We start from the raw sequence: 26,156 nt of genomic DNA, 5'->3' as shown, positions 1-26,156 counted from the left end.
CTCCTACCCTTTAACCCTTGGCTCGTCACCTGTGCTCTCTGGAGCCCAGAGACTTATGAACGTTTAATCCAGCGGGTAACGTCCGCTATGGAGCACGAACGCAAGCAGTTTCCCCCCGGCCTTATCTCGGCTCTCGTCGCTATCCGCGCCTGTCTCCAAGGGGTGCCCTCCCCTGCCTCCGCTCTCGCCTGTGAGCCTAGCCACCCTCTCACCTGCGACCCTGATGGAGATGACGATACTCGCTCTCTGCCCGCCCAGCTCGAGGCCGCGCTCGAACTGAATCCCCCCACAGCCTCTGATCCAGACCCCATCCAAGATGGCGACCTTCCGCCTTCTTCCTCCCTGACCGCGGCCTGCAAACTATGCCAACATGGCGTGCTTCCTCCTTCTTCTTCCTCTGCGCCGTCTTCCCGCCTCTACCCGCCTCTTCCTGTCTCGTCACCATCCGGCCCCGCCCCGGATGCCTGCCGGCCGCCATTTTCCGCTAAACCGGAAGAGCCTCCGGCGCCCTCTTGGCCTCTGCCCGGAAGTGACGCGGCCACCCCGCCATCTTGGCCTCTGCCCGGAAGTGACGCGGCCACCCCTCCATCTTGGCCTGTGCCCGGAAGTGATGCGGCCACTCCGCCATCTTGGCCCGAGTCCGGAAGTGATGTCAGGCGTGACGTCTCCGTGCCGCCATCTTGGCCAGTCAAAAACACAGTTACTGCCGCGCCATCCTGGCCGGCGCCCGTTAGCACTGCCAATGCCTCACCTCCATGGCCCGCTTCATCTCCCGCCTTCCCCAGCAATAGCGGGAGCATCGTGAACCCCCCTCCGCCGGCGTACGACACCGCCTTTCTCACCCCTCCCACTCCGCCTCTGGCTCAGATGTTCCCCCTTAATCCCGTTCGCACTCCGCAGAACCCACAAGCGTGGAGCCCCTTTTCTCCCAAAGACATCCAAATGCTCCGCAACGCGATAAAAGAGGATGGCCTTGCCAGCCCTCATGCCCAAGACATTCTCGAGCGTATGGCCATCCCTCGCTGCATCCCTTACGACTGGATCTCTCTAGCCCGAGCGGTTCTCTCCCCCGGGCAATTCATTGACTGGCGAGCCCATCTCGGTGTCCTAATCGACAATCAGATTGCTGACAACGCGCGTCAAGGTGTGCATTACCCCGCAAATGCATTTCTCGGGTTCGGCCCTTACGGCGATCCCAGCGCCTACACTGCCACCCCGCCTGGGTTTTTCCTCCAGCTCCGTGACTGTGTTTTTCGAGCCTTCCGCTCGTGCGCCGCGGCCGCCCCAGAGCCTCTCATGAAGCTCTTCCAAAAACCCGAAGAGCCATTCAACGAGTTCGTAGCTCGTGTGCAAGCCGCTGCAGAAAGGCGAGTTGTCGGCAACACAGCCCGCGAGTCCTTCGTTAAAGACATCCTACAAGAGGGGGCTAACCCAGCTTGCAAAGCCATCATCCGCCCCCTGCGTGACAAGCCACTCCAAGACTGGGTCCTCGCCTGCTCCGGAGTGTCCGGACAAACTTCTGCGCTCGCAACAGCTATCGTCGCTGCAGTTCAAACAACCAACACCTGCTTCCGCTGCAGCGAATTAGGCCACTTCGCTCGTGAGTGCCCCAACCTTCCAGCCCCACCGCAGCCAGTAGCCCAGCCTATAGTGCCACCGCCGCGCCCTGCTCCTGCCGCCCGACCGCCCTCCACCCCCTGCCCGCGCTGTGGAAAAGGGTATCATTGGGCACACGACTGTCGTGTTCCAAGACAGCCTTTAAACGGGCGACGGGGCAGGCCTCAGCCCCTCTCCCAAGAGGCCCTCCGGAAAGCTCCAAAACCATAATGTGGACAATGCCTATTAGACGTCACCAAAAACCTTCATTAGAGCTCAAAATAGACGGGCAATGGCTTGATAGACTTTTAGACTCTGGTGCTGAAATCTCTTGAGTTCCCTTCGAAATCGCTGCGTTCAATCACTGGCCCCTCGAGACTGGCCCTCAAGTCATAGGTGCCACGGGAGCCGCTACCTCCTGGAGAACATCCCAGCCCCTGCACTGGAGCGACCGAGAGGGACACGAAGGCCAAATTTGCCCGCTCGTACTCTCTTCAGTCCAAACCATCCTGTGGGGGAGAGATGTCCTCAGCCAGCTAAAAGCTCGAATCACCACAGAAGCCTTCTTAGCTGCGCTGCCCCCCCTCCCTTATAGGGGCCACTGCTCCCATCTCAAGACCTGACCCTATCCCTCTGGAATGGGACACAGAGGAGCCCATCTGGGTCGAGCAGTGGCCCTTGCCAGCTCACAAGCTACAAGCGCTCTCTGCCCTCGTCGAAGAGCAATTGCAAGCAGGGCATATTGAGCCGTCCACCAGTCCCTACAATTCGCCAATCTTCATCATTAACAAGAAAAACACGGGCAAGTTCCGCCTTCTCCATGACCTTCGAGAAATCAACAAGCACATTAAGCCAATGGGATCACCTCAGCCAGGTTGCCCGCATCCCACCGCAGTCCCCCAGCATTTTTACGCGGCAACCATCGACATCAAGGACTGCTTTTTCTCTATTTCTCTTCACCCGCGGGACTGTCCGCGATTTGCGTTTACAGTCCCACGCACCAACAACCAGGGCGCAGGCTTCGATTCCAATGGCGGGTACTGCCACAGGGTATGCGGAACAGCCCAACCATATGTCAGCTCTACGTTAACCACACCATTGAGCCGCTACGCTCTAAATTCCATCCAGAGCAAACATACATCCTCCACTATATGGATGACCTTCTCTTAGCAGCAAGCTCCAGCGCGCTCCTCAATGACCTGCTCTCTGCAGTGATGACAAACCTTTCAAGCCTCGGACTTACCGTGCAATCAGACAAAATAAACCTCCAACCTCCTTTTCAATTTTTGGGCTTTCATTTTCATCACTTCATTCAGCCCACAAGCCCACAAATTCATGTCTCTCACAAAATGACGCTAACTGAACTCCAACAACTTTGCGGACAGATCAATTGGCTCCGCTCAGCGCTGCCCATCACAACCGCGCAGATGCAACCCCTCTTCGAGCTCTTGCAGACCAAAGACAGCCCACCAACTGCAGCCACCCGCAGCATCACCATCACTCCTGCTGCTCGAGAAGTCGTCCAGCAAGTTAGCGCCGCTCTGCAGCAGTGCCGCCTAGAGCGGTTCTCCCCTAACCTTCCAATTTTAGCTTTAGTCCTGCCAACGCCAATCACTCCCACAGGCCTCTTGTGGCAAGATGGCCCCCTTCTTTTCCTGCATACGTCAAAAAGCAGACTCCCAAAAATTTGCCCCTTTACCAGGGCCTGGATCGCTTTGACTTGGTACTCCTCTCCATACAAACGTATGGCATCCCACCACACACTATTGTTTGGCCTTTAGATGCAAAAGAAGTTACCTCCCTCATCATGAACAATGCCCAGATGCAAAGCCTGGTAGAGCTCTTTCGTGGCTCCTTTGACAACCATTATCCTCATCACCGATTGCTACAAGGAATGTCTCAATTGGCGTTTTCCAACGCGTTCCGTCCATTGCCTGCGCGGAACCCAATCCCCTCAGCCATCACTGCTTTCACAGACGCCTCAAAAACGGCGTTTGCAGCCATCATATACACTCCTAAAAATCCTGAGCCCCGGCAACTGCTGTTCGCAAATGACTTTTCTGTTCAAGTAGGCGAACTGCTAGCTGTTGCTGCAGTCCTTAATCTCCACCCGGACCAGCCTCTCAACATTTTTACTGACAGTCTATACATGCTTCAGGTTTGCCGCAGCCTGCCACTCGCCACCTTTTTACCAGGCGGTTCAAATATTGATCGAGCACTTGCCTTCGTGCAACGCCTGCTCGAGGAGAGACAACAGCCATGGTACATCACTCATTTAAGGAGTCACTCTAACCTCCCAGGGCCCCTAGCTCACGGCAACGACCTCGCCGACGCAGCTGTGTCGAGCCGCAAAGTCTTTCCATTAGCCTCCAAGAACTATGATATATGTGAAGACCAGCTTGGGAACTCCATCAATAGGGCTAAGTTACTACACTCTCGGTTTCATTATTCTGCACGGACTATTCACAAACTTTATCCAGATCTGCCCATCGAAACCTGTAAACATCTGGTGCGCTCATGTCGCGTTTGCGCACCTCTTCTCCACCTGGGGCCCCTACAACCTCAAGGCGTTAACCCTCGTGGCCTCCGACCTAACTCGAGATGGCAATTAGATGTCACTCATGTCAGCGCCTTCGGCCGCCTCAAATATCTTCACGTGGCCATTGACACCTTTTCACATCTGTGCTATGCAGTCCCCCTCGCAGGAGAAAGCGCCAAACATTGTATCAAGGCGCTCCGCCAAGCCATTTTGCTCATGGGAGTCCCATGGGACCTCAAAACAGATAACAGGCCAGCGTACTGCAGTGCTTCCTTTGCTAGCTTTGTGCAGATGTACCACATCACACATCACTTCGGCATTCCATACAACCCACAAGGACAAGGAATCGTCGAACGCACTCACCAACAGCTCAAGCTGCTCATTCAAAAGGAGAGAGCCTCTTCTCCCCACAAAGCTCCAGCAGATGTTGTGACTGCTTGTCTCATTCACCACAATCTCTTAACCTTTGACAGTCAAGGACTCTCTCCCACACATAAGCATTGGGGGCCTATGTGGCCACCTTCTCAAGTTCCTCTAGTCTACTGGAAAGATCCAGCCACTAACCGCTGGCAAGATCTGGCCCCCCTGCTAGCACAAGGAAGAGGCTTCGCCTGTATCTTCCCAGAGACAGAGCGACAGCCTATTTGGGTCCCAGGACGAAACATCCGGCCGGCGACGCAACCGCATAACCCAGATGACATCCCACGTCCGCTGACACCAGAAAACAATGCTGATAGCAATGACTGAGACTCTTTTACCCATACTGACCCCAATATTCCACTAAATGATGAGCACACCATGCCCTCCGTACGAGAGATCATTGACTGCAGAGGCAGAAATACTGCCCCATTCTCTCAAGTTCAACACCAGCTAGCCCCCTCCAAAAATGTTTCTGGTTAGACAAATGCTCTCTCCAAGTTCCTTTCTACTAATTGCCCCCCCCTGTGAGGGCTCTCTTTTCTTCCTTTTGTCGTTGCAGGTTTTCTTTTTCAAAAAATCACTATGCGCCCCCAGGCAAACACATCTGAGTCTACCTCTCCTGCGCCGTCACCTGTGGAAGCCACACCAGCTCTCTCTCGCCGCGAACGACGTCGGCGTCGCTTCCTTGCCCGCCGCCTAAGGTGCCTTTCCCTTGAAGATGATGACCCCATCGAACGCCAAGTTCTCCAGCTCCTCCGACGAGCCCGCTCTGCCCACACCCACGCCCCCTATTCCCCCACTCTCCCTCATCTCATTCATCTCCTTATCCTCATGCTGTCGCTAGCCTCTTCTGCTCAGGGCTCCTCTTCCCATCAGCCGTTCAACTGGACCCTCCAAACATTCCCAGAAAAACGCGTTCTTGCTTACAATGTTACTAGCATAGCTCCCTCCTTCTTCACGCATGTTTGCCCTCTTGCGGGAATCTCCTTCTGTCCTGAATGCCGAGTAGAAAACACCAGAAAAGCAAAAGTAGGCTTTCACCTTCCTTCATCCTGTCGAGGCGGAGACACAGCATGCTTGCTTACCCGAAACAACCGCCTCCTTGGTCCTCAGTTCAACCCTGTATCCGGCTTTTACATCTGCCCTGCTAGTGCTCGAGGTTGTCATAACCCATCACAATTCTTTTGCCCTTCCTGGGGATGTGAGACCATGGCCTATGGTTGGTCGGGTGCCCCCAACAGAGACCCATATCTTTCCCTCCGAGTCGTCAACAGCACCCGCTGGGACTTCATCTGGCTGACTGTGAAGAACCCAAACGACGATACTTGGTTAGCCGCCCGCCCCTACGGACTCCGGTTGTATATGAGCCACTACGACCACGGCGCTCTGTTTGAAATCCAAAAGCGCCCCGTCTCCACCCCACCCTCTGCCATTGGCCCCAATCAAATTCTTAACCCTCCCCCCACGTCTACTGTCCGTCTCCCGCCCCCATCTACTCCTCTCGATGCCTCTTCCACCTTGGCTACTACCACACTCTCTACAGGCCTTAACTCTCTCCCCGCTCCTCGCATGCAGCCGCACCCTCTCATCCCCTCTAGCCCCTACTTCAAACTCCTAAATGCCTCCTATTCCTCTCTCAATGCCTCCCACCCCAACCTCACCCGCTCCTGCTGGTTATGCCTTTCCCCTAGCCTCCCCCTTTACGATCCACTCGAAATCCCCTCACTACTTTTCAACTCCTCTACAGAAGACTCCCCTTCTTCCTGCAATTGGAATCAGTCCACCCATGTCCCGCTTACTCTCACGCACATCTCCTCCAAAGGTCTATGCGTCCACCCCCGCTCTACCCACGCTCCTAAGCTTACCGTTTGCTCCAACTATACCTCCCCAGAGGTCTCCGCCAAATACTTAGTCCCCTTAAACACTACTCAATGGCTTTGCTCTTCTACTGGACTTACCCCGTGCCTATCTGCCGCCACTCTTAACATGACTAACGAAACGTGTGTCCTCATCCTCCTTACGCCTCGAGTCATCTATCACACCCCAAGACATTTCTTTGAAGCCTTCGATCACACTCAAGAAGCCATCTACCTCCACAAACGCGAACCTATCACTGCTGTACTCACTGTCACTTCCCTTCTGGCTGCAGCTGGGGCCACCACTGGTGTCGCAGCCCTATCCACACAGGCCTCCGCTCTCCAAAACCTCAGACAAGCAGTTGACACTGACATTATCTACCTCCGAGATGCAGTCAAATATCTTAGAGACTCTCTCAATTCCCTTTCAGAAGTTGTTCTGCAGAACTGCCGAGGCCTCGACCTCCTTCTCCTTAAAGAAGGTGGCCTGTGTGCAGCTCTAGGAGAAGAATGCTGCGTCTATGCCAACTACACTGGCTTAGTAGACTCCAGCCTAAAAGAACTTGAAAAAGGCCTTAACCAACGCCGACTCGAGCGAGCCCAGGCTGCCAGCTCCTGGGGTTTCCTGCAGCCCCTCCTCCCCTACCTCCTGCCTTTAATAACCCCAGTCTTGCTCCTCGTCCTAGGTCTCACTGTTGGTCCCTGGGCCGTTCGACGAATCATTCGCCTTGCCAAAGATCAAGCTAACAGCGTATTTTCTTCCTTTGTCCAGATTCATTACCAACGTCTCACTACTACTGATTCCACTTCCCGCCCTCGCCCACGTCCTCGCCCCTTTCCCCACCGTACATCCCGCCTGTAAGGCTACCTGCTGTGAGACTCCCTGCTTCTAGCCGCGGGCACGGGTTTGCTTCCCTCGGCGTAAAGGGTCTGGGTGCACCCTCCGCCCCCCTTTATTGCTATATGTCCGGGAGGTCTTCACAGTCAAGTTAGCCACAGCGCAAGCCGCCCCTAAAAGCGTGTACAACATCATGCTAGACATCTCGTCTAACACCAGCACGCACCGACCCTAAGGGCTATACATGCATCCTGATCAAATGCTATGTCACTTGCCCGTGGCCGGTCAATCCTGCCCCCTTTACCCCTCACCCTCCCCAGCCTGATACTCTAATTTCTTTTACTTTCCTTTAAAAAACAGAAGGAGCAATTGTTGCTGCCTCCCTCCACCCCTTCCCCCAGCCTTTGTTATCTTCTTCTTCCAGCCTTTGCTGTCCTTCCCGCCAGTCCCGCCCACGCTGCCAACATATAATCTGCCTTCTTCCTTAGCCACTGCTTACCTCATAGCCGCCTGCCCAGTTCCGCCTATCCATTATCACCCCTAGCCAGCCCACCCTAGCTCCAACCCCTCCCTCTACCCAACCCTATATAACTAGTGTACTTCCTCAATAAATTAGACTTGCGCATAGACCTTGTCTCCGTGGTTTCTTCCATCTGACCGCGCGTCCCCTCCAAGCCTTGAGCCGCCCGTTGCCGCCCCGGTCAGGCCGTGGCGTAGGCCCGACCCCCGGCAGCGATCCGCTGGCTGTACTCCAGCGGCAGAAGAAGTCCCCACAACACTTTCTGTTCTTCCTGAGGCATCTAGAAAACTCTTAGAATTCTAATTAGATTTAGCAGTAATAACCTATGTACTTTTCTATTATTTCAAGTTTAGATAATATTAAACATCATTACTGTAATTCTTATATAATATCACTATTATAAATATTTTAGATTTGTTGAGGAAAATGTCATTATCACTATATCCTTGATGGTTATATTTCCCCAAAATATCATCAAATTGAATAAAAATCAAAACTAGAACACACATAACAAATTTCAACAGTTGCATATTTGATGCATATTCAAAAGTACTACCAGAGTCATCTTCAATTGCCGCTCATATATTCTTTCTTCACCCAGAGAACATTTTGAAATAAATTTTGTGATATGGTATCATTTTGGCTATGAGGCAAACCTAAATATTATAAGCATGTGAACACTGGATTTGGGAATTAAATATGACTTCAGAGATGAAGTATTTGTACTGGTTAGGGTATCATCATATCTTGCCTTAACTACTAACATTTCTTCAGAATCAATGCTCTGGTCTTGTAAATTCCCATCATGTATCTGTCCTCCAAAGGCATGCTAAATGGTTAACTGTCATATTTTACTGGGCTCCTAAAGCCTAAAGAATAAAACCCAAATTTCTAAGTGTGAAGTTCCCCTTACAATTTCACCCTCAAGTCTATTCTACAGTCCAAGCCCAACAGGCTACTACATAATACACTTCACACCTCGGCACTTTTGCCAATAGTATCCTCTGCCTAGAATGCCTTTTATCCTTCTCCCCATATTAAAATTCTACTTAAATTTCAAGGCCCAGCTCAAATGACACCACCTCTGGGATCTCCATTTGCCCTACTCAAAATTAACTTTTTCCATTTTTCACCCACAGCATTTTTTAAATGTGTGCTCTAACATTTATTACAGCTTGACTAAATGTAGTGTGCATCTTCCAACCCCTCTCACTATATTATGAGTTCCCTGGTACAGGAACAAGACCTTATCCATTTCTTTCCCTACAATTAGTATAGTATCTTGCACTTAATGGGTACTCTACAAATATAAGCTAAATGAAATGGGAGATGCATTTTCTCCTAAAATAGAAATAATCTTATTTGTAAGAGAACACTGAAAATAATTTTCTATAAAACTGTAAAAATAAGTATAATTCAAATACAAAGTTTAATTGTATGGTACTCATATGTTGTTTGCACATTTAAATATGACAGGTATCAGAACTAATATATTTTAAAGGTTCTTCCTATTTAGCAATCCTGACCCATTTTAAACTCTTAAGCTCAACATTTTCTTAAAAAATATCAACAAGAAATGCTTCCCACCGCATTTAGTGAGCAACAGAGGCATGAGCTCTACCAAGCCTCCTGTACTAGGCTGAAGTCCTCAGATTTTGGAACACTGGGTTTAAGAGCTCAGGAAATAGAAACAGTGGGTGTTTTGCTTTTTCTGCAGGCTGGTGAGTGACTGGCAACTAGCTCAGAATGAGGAAGAAAGTGGTGCCCTGGAGCTAGTAAAGTCAGGGCAGTGTGGTTTTAAATTCCCCGGTGTCAGCCAGCCTCACTTTGTTTTTTTATTGATACTGCCACCAATTGACCAAAGTGTGAATGGAGTCACTGCAAGGGACAAGGAACTTCAGCTGTTACAGTAAGATTAATCAACAGTTATTAGTATTATCAACTGAAAATTATATCTTTGTATTGTTCAGATTTGTTTTGGCTATGCAATACATGTATGGAATATGCTATTATGCTTAACTGCTACCTCCTTAAACTCCACTTCAGAAATAAATCAGGAAAAAAAAGAAAATGGTACTGAACAGTGCTGCTGTCCTGATTTGTACTTAAATATTCAAAGTTAGGAAGGCAGAAGTAGTGTCACACAGAAAAGATTATCAGAGTCAAGAAGAATGGATACCCAGCATTCTCACCAGTGAGTACATAAGAGCACTTACATGATTTTTGTTTGGTTAACTTTGATATAGTTTTGGCAGCTGAGGTAAGAATTGCTTCTATTGTACATGATTGGCTCTACCAGGTGTTGCCCAGAAAGAGAAGGGAATTCTCTTGCCAGGCTTAAGTGTCAGTAACTAAAATGAAACACAAAAACCCACACACATACAAATGGTATCAGGTGAAATGAAAAGGGAAAGGGAATTACTATTTACTAAGTGCCTGCTAGATACTAATCACTGTGCCAGGTACTTTAAAATATATAGCCTCATTTAATCGTCATAACACCACTAGATAAACACTAGTATTCTCATTTTATGGATGAGAAAATTCAGTCTCAGAGGTTATAAGTATCCCAATCAGAGTGTTGTGGTGACTCCATTTCCTCTTGCTTTTCCCAATATACTATACTACCCTTAGAAATTCTCTAATGGGTTTTACACTGACCTTTATATCTCAAACTTTAGTTTCTTCATTTGTAAAATAAAAAGGTTTGGGCTTAATCATGTCTGAAGACCAGACTAACTCTAAAATTATATGAATCTATGGCTCTTGTAGAACTCAATATATATAAACAAATAAACAAAAGAACAATTGCTCAATATAAAATGTGCAAAGAACAGGAAGAAGAAGTTCACCAAAACAGATATTCAAATTGCCTGTAATAGATGAAAGCTGCTCAACTATCACCAATAGTAGAAAAGCACAAAATAAAACACCAATGATTTAACATTTTCACCTGTGATATTGGTAAAGGTTGTGAGGAAACAGATATTTGTATAAATATTAATATAAATTCTTAATGGGGCAGTAAATTCACACTAACTCTTTGGAAGGCAATTTAGAAAAATCTAAAAATATTTAAATGAGCATAGCATTTTATCTAGCAATTTTACTTCTAGAATTTATCCTCAAGGTAGACTCACATGCATGTACAAATATGTAGAAACATGTTCACTGCAGCATAGTTTAAAATAACAAAAGAGAAGAACTAATTTAAATGTCCACCAAAAGGTGTATGGTTAAATAAATTAAGGTAGTCCTGTACCATAGAATTCTATGCAGCATATAAAAAGAATATAATAGATAAATAGATGCTACAATGGAATAATATCCAAGATACATTAAGTGAAAAGAGCAAGAAGCAAAGAAAAAATATTAAAAATGCATATGCTTTGAGAACCATATACTATTACTAGGAGGTGATTCAAGAAATTAATATTTTTTTCGTCTGGGAAAGAAGTTGTAAACTTGGGATTGAAGGGAGATTAACTTTTTTTTTTACCAAATGTCTTTGTATGAATACCTTGTTTTAAGCATGTATGCTTTTTCAATTTTAAAAAGCAATTATAGCAAAAAGTAATCCCTGAAGGCACTGAAGGGCCCTTTAAAAGCAAGATCTATCCTAGAAGAGAAATATAGATCAAAAGGTTAGACTAAAAAATTAGTCAACATTTTTTGAAATACTCTAATCATCCCAGATTTCTGTTTGTCTCTATGTATGTGTGAGCTTTAATCTACAAGTAACAACAAACTACAAACACCTCCAGTATGCAAGATATGGTAGAAGAGCTGAAAAGGAATAACTTTTAACTTCTACCTCATACTCCCTCTCCCAATCTTCCAAAATTTACATTCTCACACTCGAAGATGTGACAATTCAGACAAAATGAATGGTTAAGGTGCTCATTCCAAGGGCATGGGACTATGGAACCAATTTCTTAGTTCAAAAGATTCATTCAGACAGAAAAAGCTCAATGCTTAACTTGATTATCACTTACACGATAATGAGTAAAATAGCAATGTTAAAATACCAAAATTTCATGATCCATAGTGATTAATTATGAGATTGAGAAATCACCTGTACAGTAACAAAACTATATGTGAAATTCACAAGAGGTTAAAGATTTACTCATAAAGAAGGCACTCTATTATCAAATCTAAGAACTACACTTATTAGGTTTACAGATTTTGATTTTAATGCAGAAAATGTACTTACTGGGAAAATTATAAAATTTCCCATGAAACCAAACTGGTAAGTCATGCAAATATAAGATAAAAGATTAGTTAAGCATTATGACATCAATGTTATTACAATTTCAGTAAAACTTCTGACCCATTAGTATTCTGCCACACAGTTTTCTCTTACATTGTGAATCAGCAAATTCATCTCCTCTGCTTCCTAGTAAAATTAGGTATTTTATAATAGGGAGGTATAACACGTGCACTAAACAATAAAAATGAAACCTACATTTCAGATGAGCATAAACATTTATGCAAAATAAAATTCAAATGTAAAAAGGCTATCCTTTATCTCCTGAGTAAAATATAGTTAATATGCTAATTTATTTTTGTTTGAGCCTATACAGAGGGGGAAATTACACATTTACACATTGCAAGAAATTTGTAGCAAAGTACTGAATTCGAATATATCAGAATTAGGAAGGAAAAAGAAAAAAATAAAATGTACCTTTTATCTGGGTTGTGAAATTCAGTGCCAATTTTGCAAATAGATCTGGGTTTTCAAACTTGTCTTCCTTAACTTTTAACCAGAAACAGTTCTCCGATAATTCTGTGGGCTCAATCTGAAATGAGTAAAGAAAAATTTCTAAATTTTTACTTCAGATATAATTTTTCAAAGAATTCACTTTCAGCAGGGTTGAAAAACAGATCCTTTATTCAGCTACCCACTAAATCATTTTAGGATTTATCAAAATAACACTTTTACAGTAAATATTCATCTTTGGGAAATTTGCAGGATTCTAATGATGTTCAGAAAAGGTACACAATAGTAACAGTTTATAAAGCAAATTATACTTCAAAAATATCCTACTGAAAGTTGTCTGAAAATGATTCAGTAAATCCTTTCCCCAACTCACAGGCATTTCTCTTCTTGGATTTTAAAACATGGAGAAACTAAGACTCAGAAAAGTGATTTGTCAAGTTCAATGACTAAATTGAAGGTAAAAGCAATAATAGCTGACACATACCTCCCACTATGTGCCAGATACTGTATGAAGTGATTGACATATAAAAATTCATCTAATCCTCACAATAATACTTTGAAGCAGGTCCAATTATTATCTCCACATTAAGCTCAAAGAAACTGAAGCCCAGAAACTAAAGTGAGACTCCAAGGTCACACAGTTAGAAAATGGTTGAACTGGGATTTAAACCCAGACAGTCTAGCTCCAACGAACAGTGCTCTTAAGAACTACAATGAAACACAAGGTTAGAACTGTTCTCTTTACAGTAAAATTGCAATATGATTTGCAATATGTTTTACAATATGATGCTTTTCAATGTGTAAATATCATTAGTCTAGATACTAAATTGCTAGATTAACAAACATATCACCATGTTTACCCACAGATAACTAGACCAACAGTTTCTGGATCCAATATTTTAGTGGATTTTGCCCAATAAAAAAAATAGCTTCATTCCAAAACAGTTAATTTTTCATTTATTCTTATGAGCAAGGCACAGCATAGATGGATGTTTAACTTTTTTTTTTTTTAAGGAGTACCAGGGATTGAACCCAGGATCTCGTAAATGGGAGGCAGGTACTCCACCAGTGAGCTACATCTGCACACCAATGCTTAACTTATAAAACTGACTGAAGCATTGGAGAATTGTGGGAAGATGGCAGAGTAGAGACCTTCAGGTCCCAGTCCTTTCACCAAAACAATTACTAAATAGGCAGGAACTGCCTGAAACAACTATTTGGAAACTCCAGAGTTCAGAAGAACACTGTACAGCATCCAGGAAAGAGTGGGAGAAAAGGCTAATAAATTACAGTAAAGAACAGTATATTATGGATTGTGGTGATGATATCACAACATTGTAAATGCAATTAACACAATAAAATATATATGTGAATATGACTGAAAGGTGAAATATTAGATTGTATATATGACAACAGAATAAAATTTTTTTAAATCCATGGAACTCCACAACACAAACAGTGAACCGTAAGTTAAACCATGGACTTCAATTAATATTACAATTATAAAAATGGGCTACCGTCAATTGAAACAAATATTCCACATCAGTGCAAGGTGTTGGTGGTGGGGCAGTATATGGGAATCCTGCATTTTATGTTGTAAACAGACAACTTTTCTAAAAAAAAGGAAAATTTTAAAAATAATAATATAAAATAAAACAATAAATTGCTCTCTCTATAGGGCAGCTGCCAGCACCCATCCCCCACTCTTTTTTTTCTAATTTTTACTTTTAAAGGAGCTTTAGGTTACAGAAATATTACATAAAAAATATAAGGGAGTCCCACATGTCCCACTCCCTCCCCCTCCCATACTTTCCCATATCAACGACATTCCTCATTAATTTTACATTTGTAACAATTGATGAACACATATTGAAGCACTGCTACTAACCATGGATTAAAGTTTACATTATGGCTTACAATCTGTCCTGCACAGTTTTGTAGGTTATGAGAAAATACACAATGGCCTGTATCCATCACGGCAACATCATGCAGGACAAATCCAACGTCCTGAAAATGCCCCATGTAACACCTATTCTTCCCTTTCCCATACCTCAGAACCTCTGCTGACCACTGCTGCCACATCAATGATAAAAGTTCTTCCATTGCTAAAATAATAAGTCCACAGTAGAATAATAATAAGTCCATTGTTCATTCCCCAATCTTGAGGATTTACGGATGGTGATGACCACTCTGTTTCTAATTGAGAGAGTTTAGATTCCATAGCCATGCCCCACTCTTGCAGCAGTGCACAGAAAGCTCCAGCCCGTGGATAGGTCATTGGTGACAAGGGACAAAATAAATCCTCCCCAAGAACAGGGGTGTCACAGCTGATTACTAATGGCAGCTTTTGATTAGTGAATTTGGATCACTGGATGGCCAGCACTGAAGACAGACAATGTTTCAACCAGCCCCAGACAAAAGCAGTGAAGGCCACTGAAACCTCCCTGGACAGGGCTGTGGCAATGCAGATTTAAAGATGTTGGTGCTTCCTCAGGGCAGAGAGAGACAGTAAAAGGGCTGCATTTGCTAAGCAGGCCAGGAAAGCTCAGCTCTGAGTTGTCAAAGAAGCTTTTAGTACCCTTCCTCTTTGGTGCCCCTCACCAGAGCACTCTGGAGGTGGCCTGCACCCCTTTGGTGGGTCCCTGGCCCTGTACTGTGTAGGAACATTGCCCTGGTAAAGTCCTCTCCAGGGTGCCACTCCTTCCAGAACTTGCCCTCCAGGCAAAAACAGCTTGAGCCATGGAAAGAAGTATAAGAAACTATAGAGGCAGACAGACTGGGGCAAAGGCCTACCAGCTTGAAACACTCTGGAGAGGGAGGTGTGTATCCTGGGAAACAGAGGGGCCCAAACTCCTGTAAACAGGGGAACTCCAAAACAAGTAACAAGCAAAACTCCAATAGAAGACAGAGGAACAGAAAGACAAAGAAAACCTTGCATACGGAACTTGCCTTGGGCATACTTTCCTGATAGGTGGGCTGAAGCTCAAGAAAATCTCTGACATATAACCAGCTGGTTACAAAATCAATTAAAAAGACATCTCAGGAGAAAAATCCCAGAGTTAAAATTTTAAAATATTAAAATACACAGTGTACAACAAAAGAGTACAAGACACACAAAAAACAGGAAATAAAGGTTTAAAATGGTTTTTAAAAAGGTTTAAAAAAATGACTGAAACATTATTTTGGCCAAACCAATTTACTATATAGACACTGTCAAATATCACTGTTAGTATGCCCATGGATGAGTCATTTTTTTTAAATGGTAGAATGGTAGTCTGGGCAATTATATTTTCATTAACAGATTTTTCCTAAGAAATGAGGATTATGTAAATATTTACAATAAGGGTTTTAAAAACATATTGTTTGATCATGATAAAGAAAATAACATTCAGAAGAAAACACATCATATCAGAAAACAATTCGGTTATGTCACTAACTGAATACTGTCACATATTCCACACTCTCTGAATGTTAAAAAGTCATTTGTAACATCATTCTCTATGGACAAAAATAACTACAATAGCAAGGCTCAATAATAAAAATAAAAATATTATATTTAAGAAAGCTATATCACTTAAAGTTAATACTGGTAAAAGAATCAAAATATTTTTTTCATCTAGGGATATATTTCAAATATTAGTATTTACATTACTTTGCTTGCCTTTTTGCCATCTATAGTAACTTTAAGTTTTCAGTGAAGTTTCCAGTTATCTAGATACTATACTGAAAGATGAACATAAGATGGTGAACTTACAAAGGAAAGCAAAAAAAAACATCATATTCTCAAACATTATAGGGTTTTTCACACATTAATAATCACCAATAGCTAGAAAAAGCCAAAAACTCTTGTCATAGACTACCTTTGACCAATTGATTCTCTTCATGGATACTTCAGGCTTATATACTTTTTTCTGCTTCATTCCATAAGGCAGATCAAGTGATGATCCTAGGGGAAGAAGAACTCCTCCAGGGGGTGGTGGGGGAGGAGGCCCCCCAAACATAGGTGGTGGTGGTGGTGGTATACAATTCGTGCCAGATAAAGGAGGTGGAGGAGGAGGAAGGGCTCCTCCAGATAGAGGTAGAGGTGGTGGAGGTGGTGGGGGAGATGGCCCAACACCTGGCAGCGGAGGTGGTGGAGGAGGGGCCAGAACCCCTGATGAACCTGAGAGTCCATGTCCCTGAAACATAAATAATCCAATGTTAAAATGCTTGCAATAAAATATAATAGCAAAGAATACATATTAGTAGACATTTGTGTTTTTAAAAATAATATACTATTTAGTTTAGCAACATCTAAAGGGCTAAGCAGTACTTGAAAAATACTGGTGCAGATCTTTGATAAACATTATAAACTCAAAAATGACTACTTCTCCTAGCACACTAATGCTAGCAAAGTTGGCATCCTCAAAGTTATTGTGAACTATTCTTCCAAAATAATGAAAATTTGTCTTTCATTATAAACACATGCAAAGAGTTAAGTACTCTATATAGCTTGGGCCTGCGAGACTAGTTGGTTTGAATATGGGATCCCTGACACATGGTCATGGATATGATTCCCTTAGGGGACAATTAGTTTTACACGAAGAGCCTGTTTCATAGCATCAGTTATCTAGCTGTCTTCTAATTCCAACAATTAGTAATAAGTAAAAGCTATTTGCATAGTAATATTTTTGCAATGTTTTTCCATGTATTATTTCTTTTGATCCTTATTACATGCATCTTACCCTGTAACGTCGGTAAGACACATAGTTTTATCTGTTTATATATGAGGAAACTGAAACTGCAAAAGGTTAAATGACTAACCAAAAGTCACACAGTTCTGAAATAGAATGAGGATTTAAACATAGTTCTTCTCCCACCTAATACTATCCTCTTCCCAGTATCACAGACTACACACTTTCAAATGAATGTCATTTCCCATGAGGGAAATTAATTCATACAGATCAGACTGTGAGTAGATTATAACTTATTTCTACTAGTAAAAAGTAACTTCAAAGTCATTCACTTAAGATAATGGGTGACAAATGAAGAAGAGCATTGCATTCCATATTGTCTTCTTTTTCATCAATGAATTTATACCTGTTTCTTTAAACTACTTGCAATGGTTTTCTTTCCAAAGTAAATGAATATAAAAGTGTAATCTTTTACTATGAATATCCCTTAGAAACTCCTACCAATGAGCAGACATATTTTGTAATTAAAATGTGACACTATGTTAACTGAAAGAAAGGTTTAAAACAAAGAATTTTCTTGGTATAATGTAATTTTTATTTGGCGATATAATTCTCTTATCTTTATTAAGACAAACTTTCTTCTTGGACTTTTTAATTTTATTAACTAAACTTAGGAACATATTTACAGAATAAATAAGTTGAAGCATATTTTTGAAACAATCATTGTAAAGGGCTGACCATTTACAAGAATATTAAACATTAACAATCATAGCTAGACATGACTATGTAAATGTTCCCCATAATATTCACTGAGGTTTGAACACTTTATTCATATATTTGAATGTTTATGTTTATACACATATGGACAACTAAAATGTTTATGTACTTAAATAACAATATTTTCCTGAGGTTAGGAAGAAATTAAAGACAGGATTAAAATATGTAAAGTTCTTTCATTTTACTTTTAATGCAACAAAATTATAGAATTATATGACTGTTACTATCCTGATTGAGATCAAAGAAATTCTTAGGAAAATTATAAGATTTTTTTCTGAAAAAGTTTAGGAAATTAGTAATTTTTCTAAAAGTATTTTCTACAAATGGATTTTTAAAAATAACTTGAAAGTAAAAATGTGTGTCCCATTTCTTAAGAGAAAACAAAATTAAATTAAAACAAGTTTGTAGGAAGCAGATGTGCCCCAAGTAGTTGAGCACCCACCTCCCACATGGGAGGTCCCAGGTTCAGTTCCTGGTGCTCCTGAAAAGAAAAATAAACAACAAGCAAAACAAACAAAAAAATCAACTCCGGGGAAGCCAATGTGGCTCAGTGATTGATCATTGGACTCACACATTTGAGGTCTGGGGTTCAATCCCCAGGCCCTGGTACCTCAAAAAATAAAAATAAAAAAACAAGTTTGTAATCATCATTCAAATGTCTGTTAGATCATTTGTAAGTTATTAAACTGGTACTACCAGAAAACTGTCATTACTTTAAAATATGATTTAGGCAAGTTAACTACATATTTTACTAATTAAACAAGGAATCTCAAATATTTATGCTAAATGCCACAGACCTTTAGAAATCAAAATCATATCACATTTTTTCTTCCCACCCACCGTCTATTAAGAATTGAGCAATTAAATTAGGCCACAATATAGCATTGTGAACTGAATAGGGCAAATGAATGATTTAGTATGTCACAATTTTGTGTGCACTAGTAAGTGTACATAATTCTGCAGTCTTATAGACCAATTAGTTTATTAATAAATAAGCAACTACTCATTTAATGGCAAGGCTCTGTGCAGTAGGGCTTTGAATAAGAATGAGAAATAAAAAAAGAATAAGAAGCAAATAATTCCGCCCTCAGATACTTATATTTGGGTAAAAGAAATAAAGTGGGTATACAAACAAATGGCATATGAATGGCCTAAAAATGTAATATAGAAGTTCAGAGAAACTTCTTAATGCAGTTTTTGGTTTTTCAAAAGGTGTCTTATTGAGATTATCCTTAAAGGATATTTTTCACATACAGTCAAGCAAGGGCATTTCTGATAAAGAATATCAAGCCAGGATTTCTCAAACTATAAATTACAAAGAAGAATTCCATATTTACCAAATTTATTGAACTATGGAATGCTTTCCTCATGGAAAACCTACTGGCATCTCTGTAACTACTGTGTGAGAAATGCAGGCAGAAACAAACATTTTGGGAGAGTAAATTCAAAACGTGAGGAAGAAATCCAATAGAGGCTAAAGTCAGAGTAGTCCTCAGAGACTAGGCTAGAAAAGGGAAATAGGGGAAACCATGATAGAGGTTCTTAAAAGACCCAATAAGGAGATTTTTATTTAATCCTCAATACAACAGGCAATTATTGAACATATTACAGTCCAGAGTGACAATAAATAGTGTATTAGGAAGATTAATTTGCCACTGACATAAAGGACAGATTTTAGAAAGAGACTATAGGCAGGAAGAAAAGTTAAACAGTTGCAATATTTCAGGCAAGATGTAATGAGAAAGTTGACCTGGGTGATAGTGGGTTTTGATGAAAGTAGGGGTAAAAAAAGTCAGAGACAGAAAGAACTTATACAAAAAGTGATTACCTTAATTGTTAGGGGGGTAGAGCCAGGGAAAAGTTAATTAAAACCCCAGCCCCACCATCTAAAATACTGGTGTTAAAATTTAAACAAGTAAGAACAGAGACCAAGCTAGTTTGAGACCAGAGAGGAAGCCACAAATTATGAGTTCAGTTTCAACATGCAAAAGGACCTTCACATGAGATAGTTCTGAGCTGGATATAAGACAAATACAGGAGACTGGGAAGCCTGCAAAAGCTGATATTTGAATTTCTGATACTTAATAGGATATCAAAGAAAGGATACACAGAGCCAAGAAAAGAGCAGACGAATGTCACCATTTGGGGGCTGGAAAAATAAAGCAATATAAAGAAACCAACTGAGTTCTCACAGATGTAAAATGGGAAATAAGATAATGAGGAGGGACATTTTAGTGAAAAGAAATGCTCAAATATTACAGATAAGTGAAATAGAATAAGGGTGGGACAAGTCACCATGTTGCACTACTTGTAGTACACTGGTGACTTTTATTTTTTTAAGATTTATTTATTTCTATTTATTTCACACACACACCCTCACTATTTGCACTTGCTGTCTGCTCTCTGTGTCCATTCATTGTGTGCTCTTTGTGTCTGCCCATCTTCTTTTTAGCAGGCACTGGGAACTAAACCCAGAAACTCCCATGTGGAAGGGAGGTGCCCAATCACTTGAGCCACAGCCACCCCCTGCTTGTGGTGTCTCTCATTGTGTCTCCTCATTGCACCATTTTGTTGTCTCATCTTGTTACTTCAGCTCACCGTGCTAACCTGTTGCATCAGCTTGCTGTCTTGCTCATCTTTTCTAGGAAGGAAAGGAAACTGAAATGGGACCTCCCATGTGGTAGGCGGGCCCCCAACTGCTTGAGCCACATCCACTTCCCTCGCTGGTGACTTTTGAAATAGTTTTTTAGTAGACTGATGGAAACATATCAGTTCAATTAACAAACACCTACTAAGAAACCACTATCTTAAGAGGTAATCTTCAATTTCTAAATATTCATTCAAGGCAAGTATGTTAAAGAGAATACTTAATCAGTTCTAAAGTTAAGACATGCTAATTAAGATTTTAAGTGTATGTAAGGGTTTTTCATCATAGAGAGTGTCAGTGGAAATGTAAAGCTTATAGATTTTGAAATTATGATAGTCAAGATTTAAAGAGGTCTCAAAAAGTTTTGGGGCTAATTAAAATTAATGAGCATTTCCATATTCTTTATAAAGGAAAATACTATGTACCCAATTTTTCAAATCATGAAATTTTCATATCAAAATCAGCTTTGCTTGTGCAATATATTTTGTTAAATATATTTGAGGTAATTTAAATAACTAATGCCTTTTATTCTACTAATCATTAAATGATTTACTGTCCTGAAATATCAATCTGTAGTTATTTAAACTAAAATGTGAAACTACCAAAAAGTCAGCTACTGGTTACATTTTTACAGCCATCTAACAAGATAATTTTCTACTGTAGAACTCACTGTGACATGACACATAGTCTATATCTTGTTTCATTACCTGGGTTCGAAGTTGCTGGATTTCGGTTTCAAGCTCTTTAATTTTTTCTTCTCTTTTTTGAAGTTCAGCTTGAGCTTCCTGTCTAGCTGTGAATTCTTCATCAAACTGCAATAATCACCACCATAAATGTGTACATAATAACATAGTTTCAAGACAGCTTTTAAAATATTTCATATTAAGTAAATGGAGTGCTGTTTGTATTGCTGAATTCCGAGACCACTCAGAAAATCAAAGAGTTCTTGATTATTTTCATGGCAGTAACTACCCATGGGGGCTGGGAGTTGTTCTGGGGTGGTAGTGGAAGGAATGAAAAAATATGCCCTTAACCCAAGGCAAACAAACCCATTTTCACTTCTGAAAATAAAACACAAAATAAAAATGGGTGAACTAAGTAAGTAGTTTCTCTTAACATATAAAGGGCATTTTTGTTTTGTCGTTGAAAATAAGGTGTCAGAATCGTTACATTTTTAACGATTGTAATAATGTTTTTTAAGGTTTCATACCATATATTTAAATTTAATGAATTAGAAATGAAATTGAAAAAATAAGCCATCAAGTAGTTCAAATTCTTAAGCATATTTAACTTTGAAAAGATAATGCATTTAGAGATTACTCAAATAGATGTACGTAATACAAATTAGAATATTTATATTACAACCTTTATTGGCTGGCATTCAAAAAGAGGTGCGCCACAAAATCTGCTGGTAGAAAGATATATGGCATAAAGGCATTCTCCTTCAGATGCCTAACCAAAACACTTGTATAAAATGTTTTCAGAAGGAAACTGAGACATTTAGAAACAGTGCACTAGGCCAAAGAGACCACGTGAATGGTGGATATTCTACTAATGCGTCCTACCCAGCACCTACCTCATTGAGGTACCGCAGCCTGTACCTCAGTCAGGCCTCTTAACAGGCCAAAACAAGCCTGAATATTTCGAGTGAACACTGCTTATGTCCAGCTATAGAAGTATAATATTTCCATTTTATTTGCCCTTTGTTGCCAATACTACCCCAAGTCATTTTAGACTTCTATGCATTATTCTATCAATGCTGATTCAGTTTCTGAAATTGATATATCTTCTTATCTATAACTGTCTTTAGAGCTTGTGGAATAATAAAAAGTACATTCACTATTAATACACATATTCATCCTCAAAATGGATGTGACCTTTGGAAATTATAAAATACCATTAAGATCCAAGTCTGAAGAAAGAATGAGTGGACAAACTGGATAATAACAGTGAATGGGTCAAATTGAAATACTATTTAGTAATTCTTTTCACTTAATTCCCTGGAAGATGTCCCACAGAGACTGATCCTAATCTTTTCTAGTCTCTTTAAATTTCAACCTATTACAGATCCTTCACATTCAGCAAATGACCTTATTTTCTAGTTCAAGGAGAGGCTGGAGAACCTTTAATGTGAGTTCGTTTCACTTCACTACTCTTAGTGTTAAGACTTCTGTGAATCCATATTCTTATGTCCCTTCCCAAAGTTAGTGTCTCCATGTATGCTTTTCAAGCATGGTACCAACACAAGCACACTGCCCACAATTTTCCAAGATAAATTCTTTATTGGTACATTTGATGAGAGTCACATAATCTCTCCACCTGTAATTTAAAATGATTTTACCAATCTATAAACACATAAAATTAGAATCACAGAAATCTGAAATACGTGAAATGAAAGGGGCTTTCTTAAAAGTTCACTAATCTTCTTTTTTCTTAATTCAGGAGAGTAAGTGACTTACTTAAAATCACAGCTAATCGGTGGCAAAGCTGATATCAAATCTTAAAACTACTGCCTATCATTCTGGCACTTTCTTTTTTCACTTTATATAGTCTCTTAATATGGCCCAAAGAAAGAAAATGTATACAGATAATCACTGGGAGACCATACATGTTTTAATTCTAAATGATAGTGATGATAAAACATCAACCACCGAATTTTTTTTTCATTTTTCAGGGATCCCTTTCCTATAATACATGCTTACAGAAAACTTTACCAGATAGGAAATCACAATTTGCTTCAGTCTCATGGTGTCTAATCACAGTGCCAATCCAAAATTAAGGAGATTCTAAGATTTTCAAAGGAAGTTTTAAATGTGCTACTTAAAACAAGAACATTAGTAATTTAAGGGTCTATTAATCAAATAGCAAGTATTTTCTTTCACAAATAAAATAGAGAGATTCACACAAACATTTTATGCTCAAGCTCTTCGAATCTATTCTGGTAACTGAAAAAGCAAAGACATTTCTTCAGATGCCCTGAAGAAACTTCAGTAATACTCTATAATTGCTAGAGTGATAGCAAAAGTAATAATCTAATCTCTGAGGTAAGTCACAACTTTGAAAAGACAGCAATATATAGGCTCTTTAACTTGCTGTCAGAAGACTGAAAACTGGAGAGCTTTTAGACTTGTGCTTCAATACTACTCCTTGCTACCAAAAGGAGAGAAATATTATACTAAAGCTTTATAGAATGACGAACAAAAAGGAATGAAAGTTTTGACAGAAGCTAATATAATTACAGCTATGTTTTCAAGAAGCAAGGAAAAAGACAAACTTCTATCTAAATAAAATTAAGATATTCATAAAGCTGGAATTTTTCAAAGGCATTTACATAAAGCTTTAACATCGAAAGAACCTGGAACCTCAAAATTCCACTAAGCCTCAAGAAGTAGCAGCATCACTTAAAAATGGTAATTTAAAAATCCAAAGAAACTAAGTCTAAGCAAGAGAGAAGGTATGGGGAGAGGGGGAGGGGGAAAGAGGAAAAGAGGGAGGGAGGGAGACAGGGAGGAAGAGAAAGAGAATTTTGCATACTTCTGCTTCTAACAATAGGAGTCACTTTAAAGATAATAACAGTACACTAGTTAAATATCTCTCATTCCTCCAAGATACTACTGATTACCAGTGAGAACTAGAGGAAAGCAAAAGGGAATTTATTTTGGTTGACTGCTTCTAACTACATCCTTTCTGCAATACAATTTTATTTCATTTATCACTTTAGTGTAATATTACAAGCATTTTTCTTCCATAATCGATGAAAGGTGATAAAAAGGGAACGGCAGTAACCTTATCTGACTAGAAAACAAATCAATAATCTGTACTACAAAGTACTACATAAATGAAACAACAGTTATAAAACCTCACTTAAAGACAAAAGATGGAATACATGTTGTGACTGAATTATTAGTTAATTATGATTAATATTTCTTAAATCTTACCTTCTTTGAAAATTCCACAGCTTTTTGCTCACTTTCTTCAACTTTTGCCTTGTTCACACAAGAATCTATAAAGATTGATCAAACGTGATTAAAAATTATACCAGATCTCTATACAAAAGATGGCTGCCAACCTATTGTTCTACTATGCATACACTCATATTTACGTCAAATAGTTTTAAAGGGAAATTGACCTATATTACACATAAACCATAAACTACTACATATTTGTTCTCTTACATATTCACTGAATTAAATAATAGGCTTCCTGAGGAACAAAACCAAGCATCCTTAAATAAATTTGACGAATTAGCATTTTAAAGGAAATCAATTACTTTTCAAATTTTCCAATTGTAGAATTCTTTTTACATTATTTTCATAGTTTATTAATGGGTGGAAAGGTGCCAAAGACTCCATTTTTAAATGAATAAGGCACAGATGAATCTTTAAAAAAAAGTGAGTACCCTGCATGGGAATCCTGTATGGTATGCAAGATTGTTTGTTAACTCACAACTTCTCAAATTCAAAAAAAAAGTGAGAAGGAGTGATACAATAATACTCATTAATTCAGGCTACCTAGTGAAATATTTTACTTAAGTAACTTTTGATCTGAGGCAGAATGTATCTTGTAATAAATAAACTTCAAATGTCTCAAATATAATCAAACACTCCAGAAGCATGTGTGTACATGTGTACAATATGCATGTTTACATACTTTTTTGGTCCTAATAAAAAAATTATTCCTAGTGATTCATGAAACAAATAACTGAAAAACTGAAGAACCTATTTGGAGCAAAACTGTATTATTTTTTACTATATAGAGAGTCTATCCTGTATTAGAGTAGCCATTCTAATGCTATCTATGAAAACAAGTCTATACCGAGACTTTAACATTAATGTTCATAGAAGCTTTTTTTAAATAAGTGAATTGATAAATTGTGCTACATCCATATAACGGAAGACTACTCAGCAAAAAAAAAAAAAAAAAAGAAACGAACAATTGATAAATGCAACTAAATGATATGAATTTCAAAATAATTATGCTGATAGAAGTCAGACCTTAAACAGGTTGCATGTTTTAAGTAGTTATATAAAATTCTAGAAAATGAAACTAATCTGTAGTGAGAGAAAGCACATTGGTGGTTGTCTCAGGATGGAGAGAGGTGAAAAGGTACGGGATGATGGAATTACAAAGGATAATGCAGAAACTTTAGAGGGTGATAGATACGTTGATCATTTTTGCAGTGATGATGGTTTTATGGACATATACAAGTATCAAAATTTATCAAATTATATTCATTAAGTATGGGTGGTTTACATTATATCAAACTCAATAAAAACAGCTCAAGAAAGCTGTTTAAAGAGGGGGAAAAAACCTGTGTGGTTGGAGCAAAAAAACTTAGGAGGAAACCAGTAAGTGGTTAAGTCAAAGAGGGACCAGATCTGGAACTTTGCAGGCCATTGTAGATAATGATTTTGATTATATTTAAATTCCAATGGAAAGTAGGAGAATTTTAGGCAAGATTCCAGTAAGATCTTATTTATGAAAGATACAAGAATTGCAAATTTGTGAAATTAGAAAATTCTGAACTCAAGTCCAGGTAATCTTAAAATAGAGAGTCATAGATTTCTTAG

General features: G+C 40.3%; 1 protein-coding gene across 10 annotated transcripts in view; it reads right to left on the bottom strand.

Annotated features, from left to right (window-relative positions):
• Window positions 1-26,156, bottom strand: part of DIAPH2 (diaphanous related formin 2) — a 1,008,307-nt gene that overhangs the window by 674,998 nt on the left and 307,153 nt on the right. For all 10 annotated transcript variants that reach the window (XR_009184437.2, XM_004477009.4, XM_004477011.4 and 7 more), the window contains 4 exons: window positions 24,525-24,589; window positions 21,294-21,398; window positions 16,350-16,667; window positions 12,454-12,568 (listed from right to left, as the gene is read on the bottom strand). Coding sequence is in view for 9 of the 10 variants with exons in the window: in XM_004477009.4 (XP_004477066.1) it covers window positions 12,454-12,568; window positions 16,350-16,667; window positions 21,294-21,398; window positions 24,525-24,589 (603 nt within the window). In the remaining variant the exon portion in view is untranslated. The remainder of the gene's footprint in view (window positions 1-12,453; window positions 12,569-16,349; window positions 16,668-21,293; window positions 21,399-24,524; window positions 24,590-26,156) is intronic.

The sequence above is a fragment of the Dasypus novemcinctus genome, chromosome X, assembly GCF_030445035.2.
Source record: "Dasypus novemcinctus isolate mDasNov1 chromosome X, mDasNov1.1.hap2, whole genome shotgun sequence".
NCBI lineage: Eukaryota > Metazoa > Chordata > Mammalia > Cingulata > Dasypodidae > Dasypus > Dasypus novemcinctus.
The sequence above is the reverse complement of the archived record's forward strand: the minus strand, read 5'-3'. Positions and strand labels throughout refer to the sequence as shown.